The following is a 16833-nucleotide window of genomic DNA, read 5'->3' on the forward strand; positions in this document are numbered from 1 at the left end:
AGTTGTATATTTTAAAAATAAATGATAATGTGTTTTAAAAATATACATATTTGTATGTCTTTATTTATTTATTTGCCATAAAAATTTAATATAAATATGAATTATCTAAGCCTGACCATAAGGATGGGCTATTAAATATCTAGTTTTAGTTAATATCAAGAAGTGGTCAGATTTTGGTGAGCATCCAATAGATTCATGTGATAGATGCAAAGAAGTACGTATTAAAGCATACATGATCACCATACTTCCTCCTCTCGTCCATTTCTTAGCTACAAGATTGTTTTGGTTGTCCCCAATGAAGGTTGGCACATTGGGTTTGGGGTTTGACCGCTAGACGGGCAGTCAAGGTTCGATTCTCACAGGTGTCGCCCCTCTGCACAAGCTGATGCCCAGCATAGGTTTCGAGGATGGGGTTCTAACCTCAGAGTTTTACGCTGTAGGTATGGCAAGCTGAACCAGCACGACCAAGTCTTTGTGCCGGGTGAGTTTTTTCGGGTTATAAAAAAAGAATATGCTATTTTGCAAACATGAGCTATACCCAGATGGTATCCCATGTGGTAAGCGGGGTCTGTGTCAAGCAGAAGGCTCAGGATCGAATCCCTCTGCCACATGGGCTGCTGTTGTTCTGGTAGGGTCCGCCTAACCCCAGCTTGGCTTTCAAAAAACAAAAACAAAACATGAACCATATGGCAATTATGTAAATTGAACGGAAAGCCATGCACTTTGAAAGCACATCATTTATTTATACAGTGAAGCACATCCCCTGCAACTCCTCTTCCGTTACCGTTGCAACGTTCGAAGATTGTAAGAGTCTAAACACGACGACCACTAAGAAGAAGAAGAGGAGGAAGAAAGCAAGGGACAGAGAAGAAGAAGCATGGCGAATCCGAAACTAAGGCAAAGTAGAAGAATTTGAGCTTACGGAGCAAAAGATTGGGGATGCACGCAGCACTGCTGGCACGGTTGCACACGCAGTGGACTGGCACGAACTCTAATAATGCTTACTATTATCTTTTTTCATTCTAGTTTCTGCTATGTTGGGTACTTAGTGATCTGCATAATGATATGACTTTTTCTTTATTTCCAGCACACTCACACTCACAAGCAAGCAGCACCTTCTTCACTGTAAGATATGTTTCTTTGTGTTTGACATGAAAGCTACACTAAAGGACTTGTATATTTAAGAACATAAAAAGCTTGCATCTTGTTTTCTCGAGTCATTTATGTAGAGGGTTTGTAATTTTATTTGTATAGATAGCTCAAGGATAGGAAGAATCAGGCACTGTTTGAGATGATGCAATTTGGATACCTATCCGGACTCACCATGTGGTAAATATCGTCTGCATAAATCCGTGATTGATACTGAAGATTTCCATATTGCTAATCTAAGCGTCTAGCTGTGATTGCAAACAGTGTCTCTGAGATTTAGGCGATGGGGTTTAGAATTGGCATTTCTTACTATATAGAAAATAGTGTTTTGAGACTGCAATTGGGGGCGTAATATATAAAAGGATTTTTCAGTTTCTGGCCAACACCCGTGTCAGTTTTCTGCAGGAGAAAAGGAAAAAAAAAAACAGGTATTTCATCCTCACCTTGGATCCCTCTTTGTACAAACCGGCCAGTGTACATCTTTGTAATCAGAGCATTAGTATCAAATGATATGCTACAGTCTGAATCTTGTCAATTAGCACTCTTATCAAATGGCTTTGCTTCTTCTATCTAGAAATTATAGTTTGAAAACAGGGAGGCATAGGTTGGCTTAACCTACTTTGCAGAGGCCACGTTTATTGCCATGGAAAGTGAAACGCCATGGCCTTGCCTTTTGAGCTCATTCAAGCAAGAAGGAAAAAAAAAAAAAAAAGATACCCTGATTCACTTTCCACGATAAAAGTGCGAAAAGGTAAAAACAGGAGATTCATTTTCCCATGTGGGGGGGATCTGTGGAAAAGAGGAATCATGGCTCTGTTTCACCTGTATCACTAACGGCATGTTTGCGTGCCATAGGAAACACGGCCTTTCCGTTAGAACGCACCACCACCACAGAAAAAAGAAGATGAGGAAAGCGACACATTTCCGCAGTAAGTTTGCCTCTGTATGGCGTTGCACAAACACGACCTGAAATTTGAAGAAAAACAAGGTGTTTGTTTCTCACTTTGCTGACGCCTTAATTCATTCGCATATGAGAAGATTTTTGTACTGAAATCGAGAGTCGGTGACGGCCTGGATTCCCCAATTCGGCTTGCAAGACATGTATCTTGGTGCATCCAAGCGCACGTAGAAATAAGTAGAGTTCCAAAAACTTTATCCATCTTGGTGCTAAGATGCGGTTAGGGGCTTGGGGCTACGGGGTAGGTCTAGGTTCAAGCTTAGGTTTGATAGGTTAGAAATAAGGTTATGTTTTGTTTGGATTTTGACAGGGTTTGGGAAAAAAATGGAGAACACTCAAATTACAATAGATAAAATGTTGAAAATTAAGGATGAGGTTTAAGACACATGGAAGTAAGTTCTCGCCAATTTGAGGGCCAAATTTTACTGGGTTCACGATTTATGAGTTCAGGAACATGTTGTAAGAAACTAGGTTCAGACCAAGTTTGGATTGTGTTTTGGGTCCGGTAGAATTCAATAGAAAAACCAGATCTCTCTATTGGGTTAGGATAAAAAGCTGATTTTTTTTAAGGATAAGTTGGGGACACATGAGAACACCTAGGATTAAAATCTTAACCCTAGATCAAGTTGGGTTGGAGAGATATGACTCAAAAAAGTTAGGTCAGGTTTTGCAGTTTACAATATGTAGAATCTAGGCTCAATCGGGTTTCAATGTATTGGAAGAAGTCAAGAGGAAGTCTAGGCTTACAAGAGGGTGTTGGACTAACTTGGGTAGTTTGGCTCAGTCTATGGCTTAGGCTATGGTTGAGGATCTGCAGGTTATCAGATACACCAGGGTTTGTTAGCTTAGCCACTGGAACGAGTTCACTTACATGTTGGTACTTGGTCTTTTGTTTGTGTAACGCCTTAAAAATGTAAAAAAAAAATGATCGTTTTTAAAAAAAATTAATATGTAATGATGCAATAGGTTTACCAATGGCTATGTTGCGCAAACATGAGCATATAATAGCCTCCTAGTACTAAGTTTAATTGTGTTACATAAAGAAAATTCTTTTAAGCCGATCAACAAAAACAAGTTAAAAAACTTTGAGCGGGTTACAGTAAGTAAAAACAATACGAGACTAAAATCCAGTTCTTATACTGGATATTGAGTCCAGGTTCAATATAAATAACATATCTATATTTGAAATTCGAATCAGAGTTAGCAAACTATTTAACAAATTAAATAATCAAGTTTTAGTGGAAAGTATATTAGTGACATATTTGAAAGTTTTTTGCAGTCAAAAGTTTTATTCTTACACTCCCGAATAAAATGGCGGGGCAAAGATAAAAGAATAAACATATTTTAGAGAGGGCACTACTTTTTTTATGAGAATATACCTAAAGAGTATTGGGTAAATGCAGTTTGTATGACAATATATTAGATCAATCATATGCCATCAAGTGTTCTTAAAGGTATATCATCATTTCAAAAATTATATAGATTTGTGCCTAATTATAACATGATGAAAGTCTTTGGATATACTTGCTTTATTATGCCGCCTAGTAGATACAAAGATAAGCATTCACCCCGCTCTGTCAAGTATTGCTTTTTGGGATTCTCTCTTGGGGCAAAAAAATATGTGTTATGAATCTCTAGGCATGTAGTTTTTCACGAAGATACACCTTTAAGGAAAAGAACACTAATAATTTCTCTTTAATACCTTTTCATAAGACAAAAGAACGTGTTAAAGAATGTGAGGGTTCAATGAGAGATAACTCAAGGTGAAGGTGATAGGTTTGATCTATCCTACTCTAAAAGGCAAGACAATGTGGTGAAAATACTTTTTTTTTATCGTATAGAATTAGAGGAAACAAAAAAATCAAAAGGCCAATTTGTTGGCGAATCCTGTAAAACAAACATTGACAGGAAGCGTACTTGAATTTGCCATAGTGCGTGTAGAAAATTCGGCGTTCTCCTCAGCCGGTCGACGCTCACAATGAGCTCAGGCCTTAGGTCGACGGTGAGCAAGACCCTGTTTCGCTATATCCGAATGCGGAACTGAATTTGTCAGGGTAAATGCTATGAATGTCTCATCATCCTCACAACCCCTAACCCCTTATGTAATGGGAGATTAGGTAGTTACGTGAATGTGGTTTCTCCACATTCACGTAACTCCCACCCACTATCCCCATTACGTGGCCACTAACGTGACCTACTAATGGGTGTCAAACCGGGTCACACTGTGGGTTCGACCCATAACCCATAATGTCCAACACAATTTTGATCCCCTTCTGATTTGACATTTGGGCACACGAGTCAAAAGTCTCTTGCCTTATACATTCTCTTCATCAAGTAAGTTATAGCTCTGAGTGTCTATTTCTTCTACTCATTTTGTGTCCTATAAATTTTTCTCTTTGGGACATTATGCATTTTTTGCTTTAATTTTACTTTAATGCCAAGCTTAGTTCCTTGTAAAGGCAACTTCAAAAGAGGAGTGACAGAAAGCAATGGTTGCGGAGCTCGGAGCTTTTGAAGGAATACATGCATGGGACCTTGTAGATCTTTCACCTAGCAAGAATGTGAAGTGGGTATACAAAGTTAAGACTAAGGCGGATGGATCCATTGAGAGATATAAGTTGTGACTTTTAGCTAAGGATTATAACCAACAGTTTGGCATTGATTTTGCTCATATGACCACTATAAAGACTTTGCTTGTAATTGTTGCTATTAGTCAATGAGATCTTATGTGAAGAATGCTTTCTTAAATGGGTACTTGGAGGGAGAGGTTTATATGAAGTTGCTTCAAGGATATCCAAACTCGTGGAGCCGTGTGTAGCATATGAGATTTTTTCATAATTTTTTAAGAAATAAAAATAAAATTCATGTATCAAATTTTGGTTTGAATTTTAATTTGAGTTAAAATTTTAATTTTAATTATGATAATTAGACCCATAAGATGGGATGCCCTTTAGATGAGCCCTATTAAATCATGAAATCCAAGATGACATGGATAAGTCAATAAGGTCACTTATTTTAGTTTAGACAAAACTAATTAATTTGTTTTTAGTATTTCATTAAGAGAGACCTAATTAGCTAAATTATTTAATTGTTTTGCCATTCTAAGTGATATTGATCGAGTTGTCATTCCCCACTAACACCGGCACCAGCTGGCTCTCTGCTAATACCCATGTGGTAACCGTCGCCTGAGATCTCAGGTTTTTCAACCATCGAAGATGCTGCTGTTACTATAGGCGGGTGGACAAACGAGTCCTCTCTCTCTCCATGTGATTGTGACCATCGAAGATGTTAATTAGCTAAATCAGGTTTTTCAACCAACTTTTTAACCTGATTTTCGCTTCATACAAACTGAGCAAATGAAATCATACATTGTGTTGTGACTTGACCCAATACTTAAAAACTGGTATGGTCCACTAGATAGTATGCTATTATATGCTACGTTGCCGAAACTTTGAACACCCAAAACAAAGTTCTCATCAAATTTCAGTTAAAAAAAAATGCGATGGAAAGGGGAAGCTTTGAAGAGAAGAGCAGTAATAATATTTTGGGGAGAAATTGGTAGATATTCACACGGTAGGTGCTAAACGATACTTGTTAAAAAGGTTTTTTTTTTTTCGGTATTTTTTTACAGTTTTGACTTCATATTGAGCGTGATCAATTTACCAGGAATGAATAAAAATGATATTTAGAGCTTTGAAAATTTACAAAGATTTTGAACCGTTGATTTTTTAAACCTTATAAATAAAATAAATAAAAAAACCCATTTAACATGCTCATTTAGCACCTAACGTGTGAGCATCTAAGCTACCAATCTTTCTTTGGGGATATACAAACAGGTAAAACTGAAATAAAACCCTAGACGAGTGGGTACACCTACACCTTCGTCCCCGTGACTTTCTTTGATGGCGGACGCGCTCTAAAACCCTAAACTCGTAAAAAGTCCCAATCGGAGGGAGCAGCGAGGGCTCACCTTCTTCAATGTCTGACCGGAAGCGACGTCGAGCGGGGACCCCCGATTCTGAATCCGACGAGGAATTCAATCCCAACCCCAAGACCCTAAACCCCAAAACAGTAAACCGGAAGAAACCCTCATCGTCTTCCTTCTCCTCCCTCCTGAAGCCCGACTCGTCCATCCTCTCCTCACTGCAGAATTTCCACGAGGAGGAGAGGCAGGCCCTGGAGGAGCAATCTCGCAACCAAACGCTCTCCGTCTCCGACCTCAACCTCCCCTTCCCCTGCCACGAGGTCGTCGACCTCGGCTCCTCCACCGTCGGATCCGCCATCGAGCGGACGATCCTCTCCCTTGCCCGCTCCATCCTCGCCGGCAATGGCTTCTCCTTCTCCATCCCCTCACGGAGCAACGCCAACCAGGTATACCTCCCCGACCTCGACCGCATCGTCCTGAAGCACAACCCTCTCTCCCGGCCCTTCGCTAACGCCTCGACGGTGCGGAAGTCCGCCATTACCGCCCGGATCCTCCACCTGATCCACCAGCTCTGCAACAAGGGTATCCACGTGACGAAGCGGGACCTCTTCTACACGGACGTGAGGCTCTTCGCCGACCAGACGCAGTCGGACGCCGTCCTCGACGATGTCTCCTGCCTGCTCGGCTGCACCAGGTCGAGCCTCAACGTCGTCGCCTCGGAGAAGGGCGTCGTCGTCGGGCGGCTCACCTTCTTCGACAGCGGAGACCGGATCGACTGCACTAAGATGGGCGTCGGCGGCAAGGCGATCCCCCCGAACATCGACCGGGTGGAGGGGATGGAGAGCGACGCCCTGTTCGTCCTCTTGGTGGAGAAGGACGCCGCGTTCATGCGCCTCGCCGAGGACCGCTTCTACAACCGCTTCCCCTGCATCATCGTCACGGCCAAGGGGCAGCCGGACGTGGCGACGAGGCTCTTCCTGAGGAAGATCAGGATGGAGCTGAAGCTCCCCGTCCTCGCCCTCGTCGATTCCGACCCTTACGGTTTGAAGATCCTCTCCGTGTACATGTGCGGGTCGAAGAACATGTCCTACGACAGCTCCAACCTCACCACGCCGGGAATCAAGTGGCTCGGCGTCCGGCCCAGCGACCTCGACAAGTACGGTGTGCCGGAGGAATGCCGGCTGCCGATGACGGAGCAGGACGTGAAGACGGGGAAGGACCTGCTGCAGGAGGACTTCGTGAAGAGGAACAAGGGGTGGGTAGAGGAACTGGAGTTGATGGTGAGGACCAAGCAGAAGGCTGAGATTCAGGCGCTCAGCTCGTTCGGTTTCCAGTACCTCACGGAGGTTTACCTGCCGTTGAAGATCCAGCAGAGGGACTGGCTGTGAAGGGGTAGTTGATATGATGGAGGAGGCTCTTCTCTTCATACTCTGGTGTGAGGTATGTATGTAGCGACTTGAAAAATGCTTCTGTGACGTTTGGCTTCTTGTCTCTCTGGTTTCTCTCAAAATCTTGATCCTTTACGGGTATGTGAAAAAAAAAATGGTGGTAATGATGTGATGAGTGTTGCTTTTTGAACTGAATAGAGCAAGATTTGGTTTGAGATTTTAGTAATTTCTTTTACCTACCCTGTAATTGATGTTCGATTTTTTCTGATAAGAGATCGTGAAGCTAGCTAGCTTGTTTACCGCTTGCTATGCAAGAGTTCAAATTTATATAGCTCTTCATTGAAAAAAAATTTATATAGTTTAGATTCTTTTAGAACTCTTGGTATCTAGCTGACATGAGATATGATTTCCATTGGCAATGATAAGTTTCCAGTAGAAGAATAAATTAACACATTACCTATGTGATGAGTCAGAATAGACATGTTTTGGACATCGAGTTACATTGTCAATTGGAAAAGTAACAATTCATCAAATATTAAAGTTTTCCAAAAACGGGTCGAATATGGTAGCTTGATTGATAGAGTCGCACTATCTTAACTGGGAGTTCTCATGTTCGAACGAGGGCTATTCCCTGGTTTGCCTGTCGTGTAAAGAAAAAAAAAGAGGTCTCGGAGGATCATATGAAATAATTGGTACTTGGTGTATACTGAAAAATGTAAAAGATTCAACATATTTTGTTTTTTTTCTTTTGAGGATAAAAAGATTCAACATCTTTAACATAGCAGAATAGATAAACCACGGACAGAGAAATATTCGGATGCACATAAATCAAATTGGATGACGTGAATTCCCATTCCAGAAAATCTATCTTTGGTTATAAACGAGTAAAAAGAGAGCTTAAAAATTAGCAACTAGAATCATAGTGACAAATATCGCGAGATTTATGAAAATCTCACGATAATATCGCAAGAAATTGCCTGAAAGTTTAAAACGGCAATTTCTCGCAAGATTTTCAATGCGAGATTTATGAAAAAACATAAATACCACGATTTAAACGGTGTATTTTTATTTTTAAATAATTTTTATTAATATTTTCTTATAAAATATAAATTTTATATTTTTTAATTTATTTTTTTATTGCAGAGATTTTGCCGAAAAAAATGCGAGATTTATGAAAAATTTTCAATTTCTTGCATGTTTTTGAAAAATGAGAAATTGCCGTTTAAAACGTTTGTCACTATTACTAGAATTAAATAGCAGGAATGGTGACCGATATGTAAAACAGAAAAGTTTATGATGCCCATAGCACATTCCAGAAAATCAATCTTTGGTTATAAACGAGTAAAAGAGTCAGCTTAAAAGTTTGCAACTAGAATTAAATAGACGGAATGGTGACCGATATGTAAAACCTAAAAGTTTCTGATGTCCCAAGTCAAATTTCTATGCTGTTCATAAATCAATAAAAATGGTCCACCAAATATTTTATCTCAGACACATAAGAATAATCAATTTAAAATTGTGCGAATCTCTCTCTCTCTCTTTCTTTGTTAGCATGGTACGTGACAGTTTTACAAATAATTTTATTAACAGTCCATACAGAACAAGGTTGCTGCAAGATGCCTGAGTTGAGGATCGTATAAGGTTGCAAGACCGGTTAGAGTTGCATTATCTTAACAGAGGGATCTCAGGTTCGAACTTCGAATCCCATGTGGGCAATCTCTGCTTGACTTAAGGTGGGGAAAAAAGGATGCATGAATTGACAGCTGGTATGAGTGTCATTTCCATCATTCCATGAGTTTTTTTTGTGAAAGCAAATGGCTTTTGATCCTTCAAAGATTTTGCATGATTATCGTTGGGACTTGGCAATGCATGGGACATGTTTGAGCTTATTAGAAGGCTATGGTTGTTCCTTCTGTATGAACAATCAATGCATATACTCTCAAAGGTGGTGTTGTGGATTGTGTTGAACATGGTAGCATAAGTGATGGATTGAGCATGTGATTGTGACCAAAATTCATTCTTTTTTCTCCTAATATTTGATCAAGATTGCTGTTATTGAAAAGAAATAGCTGAAGGTGATCAAGGTAAGGAATTTTTTCTCTCAGGTGTTGTTGCAATATTATATTGTATTAAGTATGGATGCTTCATAGAAGTTCGCTTGATGTTTCATCTTCATCGGTTACCCTATCCTTGTTAAAGGACACAACATTTGCATGGAATATATTAACTCTAAAATGTAACATGCACATGACAATAATACTTTGTTATGGTTTGTATTGCTGTATCCTGTTGGAGGATTGATGTTGGTTAAGCATCAAAGTTTGCCTTTGTTCGGACACGGGTGGTTGATCTACATGACCTCATTTGTTCTTAGCAAATGCTCGTGAATCCAAGTGTTAATATATGATGTAGATACTACACGTCATTCAAAGATTCAGCATCTGTTTAAATTTTAGGGCCGAGGCACTGTTTGGCGAATGCTTCACAATGTGTGGAAAATGGTGGTTGGGGTTGTTAACAAGGTGATTATTGAGCCTAGTAAGCTTCAACAAATTTGCAATTTGCAGATGCTACTTGTGCAGCAGTTGTGCTTCATGACTTCTCATTCAATCTATACTGATTGACATGAGAACACTTTTCGGTTAAATGTTATTTTTTTAATTGTTCAGAAAGCACGTTTTTTGGAGAAAAAGATTACCCCCTCATACACGTAGTATTTGAGTAAATTGTATAAAAAAATTGTGTAAAGTGGGCTGAAGGGCATAAATGATATTATTTTAAAGCTTTTGCACTTTACTGATAAAAATTAACCCTTTGTTGTCGCATCACACTAACACTTGGTGAGATGTCAAGTTTTGTGTGGTCGAGTGTTCATCTCTCTCTTCCTATGAAGTGCGGTACTCTCTCTTTCTGAACTATGCTATTCTCTGTTGCATTTTTGGCAATTTTGTTGGAAGACATCTATCTCCCTCCCTGTTTTTGAGTGACCACGAGGGTGTTCTTTTTGTTTGGCGAGTTGGGACAGATCAATTCTCCCTTCAATCGAACACAACAAATTCCTTTTTAGGGTTCTTTGTTTTTTCCTTTTTTTATGGTTAGATTTTGTTTTTTTTTTTTCACAAGATCTCTGTCACTCTGTTCCTCTCTGTCTGTCTCTTTCTCTCGATGGTGCTCCTTTTGTTCGATGAGTTGGGACCGATTGGTTCTCCCTCATGATATAAATGAAATACGTTTTTGGGGTTAGATTTTGATTTTTTTTACAAGATCTCTTTTTCACTCTGTTCCTCTCTTTGAGCTATCACATTGGTGTTGGATGGTGTTCCTTTTGCTCGATGAGTTGGGACCAATCTGTTGCTTTTTGGAAAGATGCATTTCTCTCTCTCTCTCAGTGATTGTAATGGTATTCTTTTTGCTCGAGTCTTTAGGGTGCATCGTTTTCTTTTTTTCGAGTTGGGACCCGATCGGTTCTCCCTTTGACTGTGAATGAGATATGTGTTTTTGGAGTTCTTTCATTTTTCATTTTTGTGTTTGTTGCTAGATTTTTATTTGCACGTTATGGATGAAATACCATTTTGGAGTTCTCACTTGTTGTTTTTGTTAGTTTTTTACAAGGTCTCTTTCTCACTGTCTTTGTCCCTGTTTTCTCTCTTGGTGATTGCAATGGTGTACCCTTTACTTGACGAGGACTGATCGGTTGCTGTTTTTTTAAGAGATGACTCTCATTCTCTTGACACGTTGGGGTGCAAGAGTTGCTGTTTTTGGGAAAGATGACTACGTGCGTGGTTATTCTTTTTCATTTTTTCTCTCTGTTTTTTTTTTTTTGGGTTCTCACTCATCATCTCTTGTCAGTATACTGTTCTCAGTCTGTATGTCAAGAAAACAATAACTGACACGAAGAGAATAAGAGCAACAAATAAGAAACATAAACAAAACAAAAAGAACAAAATAGAATCACCACACACACAACAAGCCATCTTTTCCAAAAACAACCATTGCGCCCCAACGTGTCAAAAGAGTGAGAAAGCCATCCCTCCAAATAACAACCACTGATCGGTCTCAACTTGTGGAGTAAAAGGAACACCATCCAACACCATTGAGCCCTCGGAGAGAGTGAGAAAGAGATATTGTAAAAAAAAAGAAAAACCTAAAAAAAAAAAGTGAAATAAAAAAAGGTCTTTCATCCATACAGTGAAAAAAATCCAGCAACTAACACAAAAAAATTCAAAGAACTCCAAAAACGTATTTCATTCACACCGGGCTGTGCTCAGTCTCATAGGGAGAACCGTCGGTCTCAACTCTCCAAAAAAAGGAACAAATGTGCCCCTAAAGCCTTGAGCAAAAAATAACACCATTACAATCACTTAAAAAAAACAGATCTCTCAAAAAACAACAGATTGGTCCCAATCCATTGAGCAAAAGAAATATCATTGCGATCACTTAGAGATAGAAAGATAGAGAGGAACAGAGTTAAAAATCGATTTTGTGAAAAAAAAAATCAAAATATAACAAAAATAACAAAGAACTCCAAAAAGGTATTTCATCCCCCACCGTGTTGTGTTTGATTAAAGGGAGAACTGATCAGTATCAACTCATTGAACAAAAGGAACACCAAAATGAACACCACCCAACACCATCGTGATCTCTCAAAGAAAGAGAATGGAAGAGTGACAAAGAGATCTTGTGAAAGAAAAAATAAAAAACCTTCCCTTGATAAAACAAACAAACAAAGTACCTAATCAGTCTCAACTCGTTGAACAAAAGGGACACCATCGTGTCACTTAAAAACAAAGAGAGGTATTTCAACAAGATTGCTAAAATGCAACAAAGAAGAGAATAGTTCAGTTCGTGTATATATAGAGAGAAAGAGAGAGTATCACACTTCTAGAGAGAGAGAGAGAGAGAGAGAGATGAACACTCAATTATACAAATGTTTGGTGAAATGTGACGGCAAAGGGTTAATTTTTTATCAATAAAGTTCAAAAGCTTTAAAAAGAACTCCAACTCACTTTATACATAGTTTTTCTCTTATTTTTTCAATAATGTTCATGTTTTTTAAACAATTTACTCAAATATCATGTGCGTGATTGGGGCAATATTTTTCTCAAAACAACATGTTTTCTAAATAATTAAAAAAATGATATTTAACCCAAAATCATTCTCATGTTAATTTTAAAAAGTTATAATTGGACTACCATTTTGGCTTCCGCTGCCCCTCATTCGTCAATTAGCATAGATTGTTTCTTGCTGACAAGTTCTTTGCATGTAAAGTTGTTTAACTTGAGTTTAGTCCAGTGGTTACAGCTGCTTAGCAGAAGAAAAATGCTTAGTCAAGTTTAGTCCAATGGTTTCTGCGATATCGTTGTTCCGGGTTCTGGCATGATTGAAGCCACATTTCATTCTAGATAATGCCTTAAATATGACGAGCCTTGAAGAAAACACCTGCAGAACAAACAACAACAACAACTACGCCTTCATCCCAAAACCATTGGGGTCGGCGATATGAACCAAAAAAGAAAATCATTCAGGGTCTTCCACATGAATCCTTCTCCTCCAATCATTTCTATCCAATGCCATGTCCTAAGTGAGGTTCAAAGCATTTATATCCTTTCCTATCACCTCCGTCCATGTCTTCCTAGGCCTACCCCGACCTCTTTTAACTAATATATTTTTCCATTTCTCCATCCTTCTAACTGGAACATCATTAGGCCTTCGCCGAATATGTCCAAACCACCATAAACGATTCTCTCTCATCTTATTTTCAATGGGTGCAACGCTTACCTTCTTACGTATCTCCTTGTTCCGAATCTTATCTTTTATTGTGTTTCCACACATCCATCTCAGCATACACATCTCAACTACACTCATTTTTTGAATATAATGTCTCTTGGCAGTCCAACATTCTGTACCATATAGTAAAGCGGGCCTAATAGTCGTCCTATAAATGTAAAAACCCAGTGTTCGTTGTTGTTGTTTTTGTTTTATTTATTTATTTTGAATTTAAATGTTAAAGTTAAGTTCTCATATTTTTCTGTACATGTATATTTTTACATGGATCGACCATTGATGGGCAAAATTGCCTTTAAGGTTTATGAGTATAAGGCATAGATATAAAATAACGATTCTGGCCAGCATGATTGGAATAGTAAAATCCCTTTCCTTCTTTGTCTTAAGTTATTAAAAACAATTAATTAAAAGGTGGATTTGGTTAGTGATTTAATGACCCCTAATTTAAGTAGGTGAAGATAGAAGGTTGGATTTTAAGGAGGTAAGTAGCACACGTTTTGGAAACTTTATTTAGAAAGAGAGCTACTGTAGCAAGGAATGTTAGTAAAAAGAATTTATTAGATGGCTAGCATAAGGAAAGGAGGTGGCTGGAAGATTGGGTTGACTCATAAAATTAACAACGTAAAGGAAAGGTGACCATAAAGGAAGAGAGAGATAGTGGTGAAAAGGAGGTAACGTTGAAACAAAAAAAAAGGGATTTGTTTTGTTGTAAAAGAGTGAAGGAGACGTGGACTGCATCCTCAAACAAGCTTTTAAAAAAAAAGAGAGAGGGGGAAAGAGAACTGGAGATCGATAGAGGAGCTTGAGCAACGGAGCGTGTTGATCACAACCTTCTTGCACAAGAGAGCGAATTACCGGAGCGATTTGAAAAAAAAAAAGGTACGGTGGTTCAGAGTTTAGCTTATGATTATGTGCAACATGCATATGAACTATAGGTTTTTGAGGAAATTTAAAACTGTATTTACTGCATTTGGATTTCCAAAAGATTTAAAAGAAAAAAAAAATATCAAGACTCTACACGTTAATGGACATGGGACCAGACGTTAGTATGTGTTTCAAGAGGGCTTAGAGATTTGGTATACATGGGTCTGTGTTTGTACAGGTGTTCATCAGCATATAAAACAAGAGGTAAGCATCCGATTTATAATGGACATTGGGTATATGTTAATTTATATTAGGTGAACTCTACACATTAATGGATATGGGACCAGACGTTAGTATGTATTTCAAGAGGGCTGGGTGAAAAAAAAAAAAAGTAAGCATCAGATTTGTAATGGACATTGGGTATATGGTAATTTATATTAGGTGAACTCTACACATTAATGGATATGGGACCAGACGTTAGTATGTATTTCAAGAGGGCTGGGTGAAAAAAGAAGAAGTAAGCATCAGATTTGTAATGGACATTGGGTATATGTTAATTTATATTAGGTGAACTCTACACATTAATGGGTATGGGACCAGACGTTAGTATGTATTTCAAGAGGGCTGGGTGAAAAAAAAGAAGTAAGCATCAGATTTGTAATGGACATTGGGTATATGTTAATTTATATTAGGTGAACTCTACACATTAATGGATATGGGACCAGACGTTAGTATGTATTTCAAGAGGGCTTGGTGAAAAAAAAAAGGGGTAAGCATCAGATTTATATTGTACGTTAGGTGTATGTTAATTTACACTATGTGACTTTATATTATGTGACTTCATGCGTGTACTTTAGCATGGCATTTAGATGGGGCAAGTGGTTGGAGAATTCAGCGTGAGGGCATGGTTGAAACCATGTTTTAGATGTTTATTCTTGATGGATATAGATTACTCATATAACTGTGAGTTATAAATATTATTATTTCATTAGTGAATGCAAGTACCTCGTATTACTTCTTTTTGAATAGCTTGTTATTGTATTGATAATATATGATGGTAAATGGCTGAGCATAATAGGGCATTGATAACATGATTTACAGGCCAGGTTCTAGTCATACATGGTTTCAATGACCTACAGGTTTCTATCAGACTGTATAAAATATATATATATATATATATATATATATATATATATATATATAAAATAAAATAACTTGGGTCAACTATTGACGTGCAAATCTCAGCGATCCGATGAAATTTTTAGGCATGTCTTGGCATTTTGGAATCATTGAGAGGTTCGTTAACTGGTCCCTGAATGATGTTGAATGGGTCTGAGTCCTAATTTTTCAGCAAAATTAGTCTTTTCAAAAGTTTATCAAGAGATACCCATTTTAGACAGATTATGTTAAAATGACCAAACTCATTTGTTTCATAAATTCTGGTAAAAGTTTTATATGTTTGAAATAGAGTCCTTTTGGTTCAGATATAAAAGTACGGTATTTGCATCCAAAACCCCAACGACAATTTATAAAGGGCATTTGGATAATGTACATGGAAGATATTATTTTTTTAGTGTTCTATGGTTTTTTTTTTCTCTAGTTTAAATTTATCATGTTTGTAAAAACACCTCAACCCTTGTACCTTGGACCAAGTTGTACATATGTCGTGTACCCTAAATGGGGAAGTGGAACTCCTCCTGAGGGAGTATAATAAGTCAGGACTTCTGTTTGCCTACGGAGAGGGTAGGTGGTACCAGGCTCCGGGATTTCTGTTATATTGTTTGGAGAGCAAGGCGTCTCCTCGGTCCACCCAGCCCGGTTGTCCTAGGGAGACCTGGGTAGTTACACGGGAAAGCCCGATGACTAGCCCTACTGACTGAGCTCAATATGAAAGGCTCACTGTGGGACCTCCCGATCAATGTATCGCCCTAGTGGGAGCAACGGCTGTGGGTACCGCAGTCCTCTGTATGTGACAATTGGAATTGATGGCATGGGTTTTGACTACGGGTCAACACCGACTTTTATGGTCCAGGGACAACATGGAACAAAATAATATGTATATAAGTTTGCTATGGAACATATTTCTATACATACAAATGATTTTCTAATGCCATGTTTTCATATGCTATGATCTTTACTGTTGTACTTTGAGAGGCTAACCTCTCCGTTGAAAATGTTACAGGTTCTGATTGATGGCGTGGCGTTGGACAAGGCTCGACGAGTGTGTTGCTCTAGGGATTTGGTTTTGGGCTGTTTTGTTATATTTTGAGACTTATTCTACTGATTCTTAAATTATGAACTTGAATTTTCAATAAGATGGTTTGTTCAGTTATTTGTTTGTAGCGAGCCCAAATCTATTATGTGTTTCAAAAAAAAAAATGGTTACAAATTTTGTGTTAAATTTGGGACGTTACAATGTTGGTATCAGAGCCACCTACGAGGTAACACACCGTCAAGAATTGTTCGATGTCCACTTGTCAGGTAATTATTACTAAGTTTAATGATAGACAATTTTCAAAAAAAAAAACTATCAATCAACTTTAAAAGTGCTTGGACCCTTGCACCAAATAGGATCGGGAGCATGGTACTAATAATGGAAAGTTGGTTTTGTACAGTTTATATATATCATAATGCATCAAGTATAACAAACTCCTCCGTAATATAATTATATAGATGGTTCGCACGAGAGGAGCTCATACCATGTCAACTACTGGAAAGCGAAATTCCCGAGGCCACCGGAGTGACGAACAAGGACCATCACAACC

At 38.5% G+C, this 16833-nt stretch overlaps 1 protein-coding gene across 1 annotated transcript; it reads left to right on the plus strand.

The window, feature by feature from the left end:
* Positions 1-5940: 5940 nt before the first annotated feature.
* Positions 5941-7642, plus strand: LOC149839586 (DNA topoisomerase 6 subunit A-like). The gene has a single exon (XM_090002652.1). The coding sequence runs from the start codon at positions 6086-6088 to the stop codon at positions 7418-7420; it is 1335 nt and encodes a 444-aa protein (XP_089858778.1). The 5' UTR covers positions 5941-6085; the 3' UTR covers positions 7421-7642.
* Positions 7643-16833: the final 9191 nt, after the last annotated feature.

This window comes from Nuphar pumila, chromosome 4, assembly GCF_984573655.1.
Source record: "Nuphar pumila chromosome 4, dmNupPumi1.hap1.1, whole genome shotgun sequence".
Classification (NCBI taxonomy): Eukaryota; Viridiplantae; Streptophyta; class Magnoliopsida; order Nymphaeales; family Nymphaeaceae; genus Nuphar; species Nuphar pumila.

Coding starts and splice junctions, on each gene's coding strand:
- LOC149839586 (XM_090002652.1), top strand. CDS start 6,086: ATGTCTGACCGGAAGCGACGTCGAGCGGGGACCCCCGATTCTGAATCC.